At 45.5% G+C, this 13,269-nt stretch overlaps 1 protein-coding gene across 1 annotated transcript in view; it reads right to left on the reverse strand.

Annotated features, from left to right (window-relative positions):
• Positions 1 to 13,269, reverse strand: part of SH3RF3 (SH3 domain containing ring finger 3) — a 377,754-nt gene that overhangs the window by 58,047 nt on the left and 306,438 nt on the right. The window contains exon 7 of the mRNA XM_033175502.1: positions 10,581 to 10,834. Coding sequence (XP_033031393.1) covers positions 10,581 to 10,834 — 254 coding nt within the window. The remainder of the gene's footprint in view (positions 1 to 10,580; positions 10,835 to 13,269) is intronic.

A 13,269-nucleotide genomic window follows, 5' to 3' on the forward strand; every position in this document is an offset into this window, starting at 1 on the left:
ATGCTCATAAAAGTAAAGCCTGTAAAAGCATCTCAGTGAGGCCTCAAGATGTCCCCTGAATTATTAAGCACCCCTGCATGTAAACTGATCAAGCTTGACTCTAGTTACTCTTGACCCCTGAACCGGCCCGGCTGGTCCTTGGTTTCCACACTGGGTACGTGATCTTGCTGAGTGAGGGCTGAGCATATGACAGCTGCCTTGGCCGGAGACAACTGCAGGAAGAAAGTAGCAGACATTTCTCCCAGCAGCAGCCTGGAGGAGAAGCCGCCCACCACCCTGCTGCCATCTGCCCGCATCTGCTGCTGTGCCTGCATGTCGAAGGCCCGGGCTTCCAGGTTTACAAAACTGGAACCTTACAACTGTGGATCCACCACCTTGCTGCCAGCAGAAACAATTCTTAAAGTTGTTAGGGATCGAAAGTGGTAACATTTGTAAAAACCTCCCATATGAAAAGATACAGCTCCCTTTAAACACAGCACCACATTCATAGTAATTCTGCTACTATGTGTGTTAGTAATTTCAGGGAATCGTCTCCTTAATAAATATGGATGAAACAAATGTTAGGAGAGAATGAACGTCCCGGGGGAATGGTGACTTTTGTCCTGGGTTGTTCTGGCCCAAGTGGAGACCTGGGCTGAGCATTAGACACTGCTTTATACCAAGTGGCCCAGGCAGCACCACGCAGCTCACATCCAGCTGCTGTGCATTCTTAAGGCAGAGAAAAATTATGTCATACTGTAATCATTTTCTACCAGCAGACTTTGTGGCATGCATGGCTTCAGAGCATGAAAGAAAATACATGCAATAAAAACAATCTTCTCAGCCCCCAACTATGTACTCGTTAATCCTAACAGCGTTTGGAGGCCACGGGAAGTAGCACTGCGAGACACACAAAGCTCTCCATCTGGGAGTCGGGCCTTCTTCTGACACAGCCGTGTGTGAAGCGCTGGTGAGATCTAATTATGTGATCCCGGATTCTCCGGGACTTGGGCAGCCTGCTGTTTCTACGAGATGAAATACAGAAAGGCTGATTTATGCGTGGTTTTTTTTTTCCTTTTTCTTTTCTTTCTTTCTTTCTTTCTTTTTTTTTTTTTTAATATTCAGGGCTTCAGCTGGGTTGGAAACTTGAAATATTTGATCCTCACCCAACACAGCTCCATATTTACAGGGAGAGCAGGTCAGGCAATCACGCAGATCCAGGGGCCTCAGGTCATTTAATCACCCTGGAAACCCTGACTCGGAGGCCGCTCCTCGAGATTTATTCATCTCTCCCCTCAGCTGTCTGACTCCCCTTCCCCCGGCCCAGAGTCCCTGGAATGGGGTGACAGCCCGCCAGGGAAGCGCTGTGGCCCTTGGCCTTGGGACTGCACCAGGGTCTGTGCCCCTGGGCTGTGCGTGGCTGGCCTCTACCTCCTGGCCGGCTTCCCCTTGCCTGCCACACTACTTTGCTCATCCAGGCACCAAAGAAGAGAGGCAGTGTGTTCCAGCAACCTCCAACCTCACCTCCTAATACTCTCCCCTCAGCCACACTGGCCTCCTGGCCACTGCCAGTACGACTGGCTCCTGGTCACTTCAGAGGCACAGTGCCAGCACCCCTGCCCACAGACCTCACCTCCCTCAGAGCTGCAAGGCAGGACCCTCAGGTGCCTGGAAGGCTCAGATACCACCTTCTAGAGACCTGCCTACTGCCTTCACGGTGCCGCCTGCCCCCTGCAGCCTCAGCCTCCCCTGCTCCTGCTCTAGCTCCAGCTTTCCTTTGCCCGCAAGGTGCTTAGCTCCTCACAGGTGTGTAATTTACATGTTCACTGGAGGCTGATTGTTCATTGCCTGTCCCCACTGCAGTGGAGCTCCACGAGGTGGGGACACGGCTGCTTAATTCACGATAACCCCCGCAATGGTGCCTGGCATGTAGAAGGTGCTCTGTACATTTTTTGAATAAAAGAGTGAGTCTCTGAGAAAAAAGAATCCCAGCCACGTCACTTCCGATTTCACAGAATGGAACCACTGGAGAAGAAAAACTTGAGAAAGCAAGGCACAGCTCAGGTCATGACATTGGCTGGTGAAGACTGTGCTCATCTCTGGTAGGATTTACCCTTATTTTCACCCACCCCGGGTGCCCCCACCCCGAGCTGGCTGGGACTACTCGTTAGTGATGCCAAAGTAGCCCACACCGTCTTTGAAGTCAGGCTGACAGATGAAGGCTGTTTAGGAAAGCACCAACCACAGTCCCTGCTTTTCCCTTTCCTCTCCTCTTTAAACCTTTGGTGTGTTTCAGTCCCACTACAGCTGCCCCCAGGACTGAGTCCTCACTCAGTTCACTGTATGTCCCTAGTATCTGTAGGTGCTTTATAAATGATAAGGGAATGAATAAATGACCTACTGCATCGCCAGCTTTGTCCTTTCCTTATTTTCAGGGGTATCGCTTGCCACTTCAGGGATGAAATGGAACTCCCACAACTCCAGGCCAATCCCCCTCTCCACTTCCCCACACCCCTCCCTTCCGGTCACAAGGACTCTGGGTCCCACCAGGTCAATGCCTTCACCCACATCCTTGATACCTTCTCTGGCTCATCCCTTCTCTCCTACATTTAGCCTCTTTATTAGCTTTCCCCCCATAATTTATTAACCAGTTGTCTCTCCCATTTAATAAATAATATTCCTTCTATACCTTGTCCTCTTTTAGCTAATACCTCCTTTTCCCATTTTTCTTTACATTTAATATTTTTGAAATAGTGTGTACACTGGCTCTTTCTTGTATTTTTATTCATTTCTATGTAAGTAATCTGTATCTACCCTCTGGCAGCTTTTATAGTATTTTCCTTATCCTTTGATGCTTGAAGTTTAAGTTCAGCATGTTTAGACTTGGATTTTTGGTTATTTTTCCTACTCAGCATTCTTTGTGCTTTCTGTGTGAGAACCTGAGCCCCTCTTCAATTTTGGAGAATTCTCAGTGACTACTTCTTTAAATCTTTTCTCTGTCCCACCTCTTCTGTTTTCTAGTTATGAAAATCCTGTTAGAAGTAGTTTGGAGCTCCTCAATCTATCCTCCATGTTTATACATCTCTTTCATATTTTTCGTCTCTGCTCTGTATTCCGGATAAATTCCTTTGTATGGTTTTCCAATTTCACTAATTCCACTTTCACCTGTGTCTACAGTTTACGCTACCTACAGAGGTTTTGTATTTAAATATATATTTTTCCTCTCCAAAATTTCAAATTGGTTCTTCTTCACATCCAGTTGTTTCTGATTCATAGCCATCCACCTATTTTTTCATAGCTTCCTATTTTTCTTTATTTTTTTGTGTATGTTATTCCTTCTTTTCCTCTTAGATCTTAAACATACTGATTGCAAAGATGCTCTCAGATTTCTCCCGTATTTTCCTCCCATCTCTTGAGTTATTGACTAACTTATATGTGAGTTTCCCTTTTGTGCTTTGAAATCTTAGTGTGCCAGCTCACCCTGAGCTTGCAGCTTTTTGTCTACTTTTCTGGGTCTGGCAGTTCTGTTGTTAGTGCTGCTTGGCCTCTGGGACCCTCCCTCAGAACTAGGTTTAATGGGCTTCTGGGAGTTCTGGTCCTGCAGGGAGGGTACTGAACTAGTCCTAGTCCTCAGGCCAGAGCCATCTTCAGCACCATGACCAGGGTTTGGGCTCTCTCTTCTCTCTTTCACACCCCAGGTGGAGGCTTAGTATGGCCCATCCCCTGGAAAATGATGGAGCTTTTAGAACTGGCACACCTGGCTCTGGTCCCCTGATTCTCACAGGGGCTTCCTGTCCATATTCTCCTGCAGGAGTTGAAAGTCAGCCAACAAGGCCTGCTTTTTATCCTAGAGCCAGTAGGCCAGTGCTTCAGCACTTGGCTATTGTATGCTCCATTTTACATAGACCATAGAGTTGACTTTTTAAATATTAAAAACAAACATCTTTACAACAAAATCACATAAACTTAATTACAGTAGTTTTATAAGAAGTCTCTAAATCAGTGTTAGCCCTCCCACATTCACTGTTCTTTTTCATTTCATTCAGCTCAAAATGCTTTATAATACCCCTTTTGATTTGTTCTTTAATATATGGGTTATTTTGAAGTATGTTATTTAGTTTTCAAATATTTGAGCATATCAAATATGTTATTATTTGTATTACTGATTTCTAATTCAATGCCACTGTGGTCAGGGAATGTAGTTTCCATGACTTGAATCCCTTTAAATGTGCTGAAACTTAAAAATATCATGGCCCAGTATATAATCTATCTCAGTAAACGTTCCGTGTGCACTTGCAAAGAAGGTGCATTTTGCTGTTGTTGGGTAGAATGTTCCACAACTGTCAACTAAGTCAAGTTGATTATACTGTTGTTCTAATGTTTTAAATTTTTACCATTTTATGTCTAACTGTTCTATCAAATATTGAGAGATGAAAGTCTTTGACTATAATTGTAGATTTGTTTATTTCTCCTTGTACCTTTATCCATAATTGCTTATGTATTTTGAGGTTCTGTTACTTGGTGTATAAATATTTAGAACTGTTATGTCCTTTTAATGAATTGATCCCTTTATTGTTATGAAATTGCCTTTTTATCTCTAATAATATAATGGTTATAAATTCTGCTCTGATTAAGATAACCACTCCAGCTTTCTTTTGATTAATATTAGCGTGGTATAATCTATTCTCATTATTGGCAGATTCTGTATTTGCAAATTCTTCTACTAGTGAAAAATGATTTGTAACCCCCAAGTCATTGTCTGTGGTGCTTTCACAGTTATTTTCAGACATTCATAGAATGGCAAAAAATTTGAGTTGCCTGACACCCATATTCCCAGCTGAGGTTGAACAAGGTGACATTCTGCCTTTTTGTTTCAGCGTCACACAGAGATGACAGGAGGATAGATCCGATAGGTGGCAACACAGTACAGTGCAGGAAGTTTTGGCTCTGAGGCCAGTTGGAAAGTATTTGAATCCCAGCTCTGCCACCTGTTAATAGAGCAGCCGCAGGTCAGCCACTTAATCCTTCTGAACCTCATTTTCTCTTTTGTCAAATAAATAAAATAGAATCTACTAGAACAAGATGATAATTTATGTGAGATATGTGTACATACCCATGCACGCATGCCACACACAATTTCACCTAGAAACAATAGTTAAGTATTCACAAATTCAGTGTTCATGATAACTTTATAGAATGTAACTACCGTGAATAATGTGTATAACTTGTTCCATCCCTTCACTTTTAGCTTATTTATGTCTTTAGACTTGAAGTATTAAAGTATGTTTCCTATTCACAGCATACCATTGGTTTTTTGTTTCTTTTTAGTAATATGTGACAATCTCTGCATTATATTTAGGGTTATTTAGACCATTTACATTTAGTGTGATTACTTACATGATTTAGGTTTAAACCTACCATCCTACTATATGTTTTCTCTTTGACCCATGTATTCATTGTTTCTTTTCCCTTCTGTTAATGCTTTCTTTTGGATTGATAGGATGTTTCCATGATTCCTTTTTATTCCCTTTTAGCTTATTTGCTGTAACTCTTTGTTTCATATTTAGTGACTGCTTACATCTTTACTTTATTATAGTTATTTACAAATGATTTTATAACATAAAGATTCTTACAGTAGTATACCAAACTTCCACTTCTCCCTTCCCAAACTTTGTTTTTGTTTATTGTACATTTTACTTTTGAGTTTTAAATCCCAGACTAGATTGTTTTGACTTTTGTTTAAACAGTCAATTATATTTTAAAGATATTCAAATAATAAGAAAACATCTCATATATTTATCTACGTAGTTACCATTTCCAGTGCTTTTCATTCCTTTGTATAGATCTTCATTTTTATCTGGTATCATTTGCCTTCTTTCTAAATAATTTTATTTTTACATTTCTAATAGTGTGGATTTATTAGTGACAAAATCTTGTAGTTCTACTATTTCTGAATAATTATTTATTTTGCTTTTTTTGAAAGATATTTTTGCTTGGAGTAGATTGACAGGTATATTACTTTCAGTACTTTCTTTGGTTATTCTACTGTCGTCTCACTTGAACTGTTCTTGACATCATCCTTATCTTTATCTTTTTTTCTATTTCATGTAATGTATCTTTTTTCCTGCAGCTGTTTTCAGTGTTTTGCCAGAGATTTTGAACAATTTGGTTGTGATTTGCTTTGTTATAATTTTCTTCATGTTTCTTGTGCTTAGTGTTCACCAACTGTCTTTGAACTGTGTTTGTGGTTTTCATCAAATTTGGAACAATTTTGGTCATTATTTCTTCAAATCATTTTTCTGTCCTACCTCTCTCCTCTACATTGGAGACTCCAATTACACATATATTAGGCCATTTAAAGTTGTCCCATTGCTCACTGATTCTGTGCATTTTTCAAAATTGTCTTTTATCTCTGTGTTTCACTTTCCACGGCTTCTATTATTATGTCTTCAAGTTTACGAATACTTTTTCTTCAGCAATGTTTAATTTGCCATTAATTCCATCTAGTATATTCTTGATCTCACATACTGTAGTTTTTACTTCTTAAGTTTGATTTGGGTGTCTTATGTCTCTACTTAACTTTCTGAGTAAGTGAAAGGCAACTGTAATATCATTTTTAAATGTCTTTGCAACATCTATGTCAATTTGGGGTCACTTTTGATTGACTGACGGATCCCTTCATTATAAGTCATATTTTCCTTGTGATTTTTACTTTGTTGAGAGCTGGAATTTTTTTTTTTTTTTTTGTATTCCTATAAATATTCTTAAGCTTTGTTCTGGGACAAAGTTAAATTAATCAGAAATAGCTTGACTCTTGAGTGTTGCTTTTGAGCTCTGTTGGGTGAAACTGGAACAGTGCTCAGTCTGAAGAGAACATTCCCCACTACAGAGGCAAGGTCCTGTGTAGATTACTCAATGCTCGGTAATTTCTGCAATTTTTCCAGTCTGGCTGGTGGGAACAGGCACTATTTCCAGCTGGTGTGTATTCTGGGCACTGTGAGCACTAATCCTTTCTTTCTTTGATTCTTTTCCTGGCTTTGGGTACGTTTCTCATGTTCATATGCAGATTAGTTGTCGGCTGAAGATCTGAGGGCATGCTCTGCAGCCTCTCTGTGCTGCTCCCTCCTCTCCAATCACTGCCCTGGAAACTCCAGATCTCTCTGTCACACAGATTCTAATCTCCAGGTCCTCACTGCAGAGAGCCTGTGGGGCTCCCCCACCTGGTTACCTGCTTCCCTTTGCCACTGCCTGCGACGTCTCTTGTGAATCAGTCCTTGGTTGTCTGGTGTCTTGAAAACTGTTGTTTTATATACTTGGCTTTTTAAATTTGTTTCATGTGGGAGGGTAACTCCCGTCCTCATCACTTCAGATTGGCTATAAGCAGAAGTCTAGCTCAATCTTTTAAACACAAAAACACGACTATGTCTATTATTCAACACCCTTTAATGTGCCCCACTGCCCTTAGGATAAACATCTAAATTCCTGACATGGTCTAGAAGAACCTCCATGCTCTGTCCTCCTTAGCTTTTCAGATTCACTGCGGGTCTTTCTTTGCTCCTGCACCCTATCCATATTCCAGCGTCCAGGGGTCCCTGGCTTTGGCAGGCCAGGAGATCCCCATGCTTCCCCTTCCTGAGTGCTTCCCACACTCTCTTACTGCTGCATGCTGAGCTCTACCCACCTTTCAGATTTAAAGGACAGTGTGCCTCTGCAGGGAACTGTCATCTATACACTGGACTTCTTCCATACCTTTGCTTTAGTTATGTCACAGCTAAATAAAGTTTCCCAAAACAAAGAGTTATGCTCTTCCTCATTGCCAGGCCGTTGTTCATGCTAGTTCCTCTGCTCAGAATCTCCTTTCTGTTTTGTCTCAGATACTTCCTATTTGTCCTTTAAGATTCAAGGCATTATCACCTCCTCTTGAAAACTTTCCATATGCCTTACCCCTAATCCTCCTCCTATTTTCCTCCCCAGTTGGAATGAATTCCCTCCTCCACACTCTCCTAATACCTAAGCAGGCCTCCTTTGCTGTTGCGCTTTACCAAACCCACCACAGAACTTTGTTTTCTAGTTATTCTCTCTAACTGGGGTGGAAATGGGGCTTGTCTGGTTCTCCTCTGTTTCCAGACCCCTGCAGGGTGCCTTGCCTGGATCTAGCTTCTTCTCAGTGCTTCTTTGCTGATGAATTCATGGCTCTGCTGGGGTCTTGCTCCTGCTAAGCAGATAGGAGTGTGCAAGGAACACTGGCACTTTACAGGGGGTGCTCTGCCCTTGGGAAAGGAGTTACATTAATCAAGTAGAACAAATCATATTGGAAGCTATGGCCAATGCAATTAAGCCTTTGTCAAACTGCCTGACTTTGGCTCGAGATGAGAACATTGATGAAATGCCTCCCACCTGCCAGGGTTGGGGTCTGCTGAAATGGGCAATTACTGCGGGGAACAATCCATTACTTGGACTGTCAACAGTGTTTTTTCTCTCTCTAAATGCAGAATGAAGTGGAAAATGCCGCGGGAACTCAGTGGCATTTAATTTACTGATATGGCTCGGCAGGAGCCATTCTTTAACCTGGCTGTGACAGCAATAGTGTGGGGACAAGTGCTGGGCTGGGATGCATGGGGGAGCCGTTTAACCATCCCGTGCCTCGCTCTCCCCGTGTGTAACATTAAACTGATGGAAGAGAATGCTCATGGCACCCTCGTGGTTACTATGGTGATGGAGGACTGAGACACAATGTTGCACGGCCCCACAGCCTTGCCAATTTCTTTTGATACTGCTTGTTATTCCACAGAGGGAGAAGTGACTGGCAGGGCTCCATTTCTTCTTTGAAATGGGAACGTTTCTAGCAAGGCTTGGTGTGGAAAGACCATTATACTGGCTATTCTGGGCAGACAACTCAGGGTCACTGCACCGGGATGCTGACTCACCATGATGAGTAAGGCCACTCACCCTTTCTAGTGCTGGTGCATGTGGAAACATTTGTACAGCACGCCGGGCTGATTGGATGAGATGTTTAAAACCAGAAGGGACCTGGCCTGGGACTTTTGCTCCCCTGGTCCTGCCTGGGTGCTCCAGGGGCCAAACAGATAAGCATATTGGCTGCCTCTGACCAGTCAGGGAGCACGACTTCAGATCACCAGATCACTTGCCAACTGCAATGACTGTATCCCCAGCTAGAGGCTACCAGAAAACACAGATCCACGTAACCATGCTGAAGGATGGCTGATCAGAAGGTCACAGGTTGCAAGGTGCGCTTGGGCACCCAGTAATATTGCTGCAGCTTCTTTCCCAGGGCCCTGGAGCCAGGGTTGCGAAAACAAAGAATCATTCTTCGCTAATTTAAGTAAAAAAGATACTAGTAGAGACTTACAGAATCTCTGTGATGGCAGAGTAGGTCTTGAAGGCTCTGACACCAGGGTAGTGCTCAGACCACCCATGAATCTTTCCTAGTGCTAAATTACCCACTGCTTGAGGGCACACCACCAGCACTGGGCACCTGAAGCCCACCTGCACCCACTGATGGTGCCAGACACCAGGCACCCAAAGTCCACCTGAACCCAGTGATGATGCTGGGCACTGGGTACCTGAAGTCCACCCTGCACCCACTTGGGTGGGCAAGTGGATGACAGACATTTACCCCTTGTCCCATCAGCTAAGCCAAAGAAGGAAATATGGCCTCTGCTGTGCTAAGTGTTGTCTCCTCTCTCCATACTTGAGAAGCTGCTTCTTTCTGGACACTTCTAATGGGTCATTGTGTTGGTTGGTTTAAGAAATAGTACATTTTATTGCTTCCATGAATTTACATTATTTTTGCCCTTTAAGCCTCACTTTGAGAAAAAGAGATGATTTCTGAGAGGACAGAGTTGGGGTGGGAAGAGATATTCTGGGTTATGTGCTCCTGTCCCAGGGTACTTGGCATCATGCCAGCGTCACTGGCTCCACCGTGGTGGAAGATGCCGTGGCATGGGCTCCCAGATCAGCCTGCGAATCCAGCATCAGCTGTTCTTATTAGCTCAACACTAAGCCACCAACCAAGATGTGCTTACCTTCTTTATGCCCTTAAGGTCCACCCCATAATTTCTTTTCATCTCACAACATCCCGGGGCCAAACTGGTTTTCCTTTAAGTTTCTCCAGCTGCCATGAAGGCAAAGGATGAACAGCTGTCATTCCTCCTGCCTCAGAGCACTTCAGAAAGGGAAGAGTCTGGACCTGAGTGTACCCCAGCCCTGTCCTGTGAGATGCTGCCTAGCTGGGAAGCCCTGAAGGGCGGCAGATGGAAGACCCATGTGGCTGGCTCGCAGTCATTCACAGGGGAGGCATCTGAAAGTGCCGGTGTTAATCTTATTAGCCCATGAGGCCCTCTTGCCACAATGAAATGTGTAAATATTTGTAAATTAACTTCAGCTGCCAGGATGGGTAACATGATAAGGCAAGTGAACTTTCCAGAGATAACAGACGTTCACGAGCATGACAAGCAAATACCACCAGTCGCACATGCCACTGCTGGAGCCTTGGGCCAAGATGTGTCTCACAAGCATGTCCCAGGAAGCCCCACTGTTGATGCCCTGCAGGGTGAGGCCCTGTGAGTCTGGGAACGTACCTGTTGAAATGGTGCTCCGGACTTGGCTGGCCACTGGCTGGGCTGAGTGCCGCAGACAGCTGCCTGTTGGGGGCGAGGCTGTGGGGTGCTGGGCGTGGGCCTGGGGAGTGGTGATGGGCAGGGCAGGCCTGGTGGCAGTGGCCAGGCTGCTCAGACTCCCACTGCCTGGGTGCATGGTTGTGGTTATCCCTTTGGCCAGTGGAGACCCTCCGACCACATTATTCCGGGGCGGCCCTGCCCCTCCTGCAGGCACCCTGTGGAGAGAAAGCAGAAGGAATTCTGATGAGAGGCTCAGAGGTAATGGCGCCACGTGGGCCTCTGGCAGAGCCTCGCTCTGACCTGCTGGCTCTGAGAGATGAAGGCCAACTCTTCTGGGGACAAAGTCCTAAAACAGTGCTCATCACTGGCAGAAGGGCCCCCTTTACAAGAACTTCATGGGGTGCAAACTGTCCATGTGAAATATTTAACAAATAGCAACGCCACCCTGAGAAACAGAGGAATGAGCCAAATCAAATCTTTTATACCAGAGCTACTGCCTTAGTTTGTTCTTACAAACAGCTGTGTGTCTCTAGATACACCCAGAAAGAACAGATGACTCAGTCATGTCCCGCAAGGCCTTGACGCATCCAGCACGTTGGGGAAAGGATGGCAAAGATGCTGGCCCCCTCTGGGCACGACTGCCACCTCGCACCTGCTGGCTGCTGGGAAAGGGCACACACAGCACGACGTCCTTCTGAATGTCTGAGAGCTTGCAGTTCCATACCAGAAATAGATGACCTTTCACTCTGAAGTTTCCAGATGAAATCAGCTCACACAAGAGGAACACAGCCACTCTGGAAATGGGGTTTTTCACGCTTTCCCTCTGTGTATTTGTACTTCACCTATGTCCTGGAGGTAGTGATGTGAAATATGGCAGAGTTAGGGGCTTGGAAGCTTCTGTGGACTCAGTTTCAGCGGACTTAAATGTCTTCCATTTGTCCAAGAGCTGGGTAAATTCCTGTTTCCGTCCCTTCAGGATCTTATTCCAAGACATACCAAAAGCCACAGGTGGGAGAAGAGGCTGCCTGCCTCCTGTCTCCTGGGCCTGGTCCAGCCATCTCCCTGTGGCTGGTACCACTGGGCACGACCTCTAGCAGCGAAGCTCCCGGCAACACAGAGTGAGGGCTTCTGCACAGCAGCTGAGAGGAGAGGGGCCTCTTGGAAAAGGACTCACCTGCTAAGGAACCTGGGTGGTGTCCTCCTTCTCCAGCTCTCAGAGCTGTGCTGAACTTCACCCCAGCAATCAAGCTTGTTAGCAGGTCAGCCAAAACCATGAATTTAAAAATCCCATGTGCTATCCATTGAGCTCACTTTCCCCCGAGGAAATCATTTTTAAAAACTAAATAAAGTGGGCTCACAAATGAGTCACTAATTTGCAAGGTGATATTGACAAGTCTGAACACAACAGACAGAGACACACCTCTGCCTCTCATGACAGCAGAAAACCCTCTCCCTCTGCCCTCATGGCAGGATGGCACAGATACCCTTGGCTAGTCCTACTTCCTTAGTGCGTGCCGTCACGGAAAGAGCCACACACCTGCTCCTGCACCAGGTTTTTAAATGAACTCAGAATGCTTAACTCTGAGCACTATACTCGCAGCCCCGAGAGCCCACCAGCACTCCAGGGCCTCCCAGCATGATGGAGGCAAGCACAGCTGGTGGATCCAGGTCTATGCAGGAAGGGATAGGCCTTCGCCCACCCTCCAATCACTGCCAGATAAGGCATCGCCTTCTGCTGGGTGGCTTTGGCAATTGTCCTGAACCCAGTAGGGATCAAGCAAGTATAAGTCCTGGGGGCACAGCCTTGGAGGGGGACAGCTGTCTTCCACTTCCGGGGATAAAGACCAAGGTCAGATTTGCTGTTTTGTGCTGAGCTATGGATTGCAGTGAGGGACCCACGGCCTCTAACATACTGACCGGGGGGCAGCCGACCCGGGGGCAGTTCCTTCTCTAAGGAACCAGAGAGGACACTCAATGACCTCCCAACACTGCAGTTATCGGGGCTAGATTTGGAGTGACTTTTGCTTAATGTTTATTCCTGGCTCTGCCATTCTTTAGAAAACACACACCAACAGGGCTTGAGGAGAGTGAGCAACCATGAGGTGCACAGCAGAGGGGGAGGGAGGGGCCCGGGCCCCCCTAAGAGCTCCAGTGTCAGGAGCTGGAGGATCTTCCCATAACAAACTCCCTGGCAGCAGGAGAAGACAGTTCTTGAGGAGACATTTTGATCAGAACAACTAGATTTCATTTATTGATTTGATCTGCATTTATTGAGCACCTCGTATATGAACGTGGTATGCAAGAAGCCAGGGAAACAAAGCTAGAGATGGCTACTGTGGCCCAGGGGCTGGCCTGTGAGGGGGGATCCTGCATGCCTGTAGATGACCGTAACAGGCAGAACTTGTCAGTGGGCTGCTTGGGATGACATGGTGGGCAGAGCTGTCCATCCCGACTATGGCACAGGCAAGGATGAAGGCCCCCAGGCAAGGCTTCATAGAGCAAGTGGGCTTAGGACCCAGCTCTTGAAGGATATTCAGTGATTTAATTCAGAAGCAGGAAGAGGGTGGAAGGCATTCCAGTATTGTGGGGGTGAGGGCCACCTAAGAGAGCTCCCCATGGTGACACCGACTGACGCATGTCAGGAGTTGCC

Source organism: Trachypithecus francoisi, unplaced genomic scaffold (genome assembly GCF_009764315.1).
Source record: "Trachypithecus francoisi isolate TF-2019V2 unplaced genomic scaffold, Tfra_2.0 Lachesis_group17, whole genome shotgun sequence".
In the NCBI taxonomy this organism is placed as follows: Eukaryota; Metazoa; Chordata; class Mammalia; order Primates; family Cercopithecidae; genus Trachypithecus; species Trachypithecus francoisi.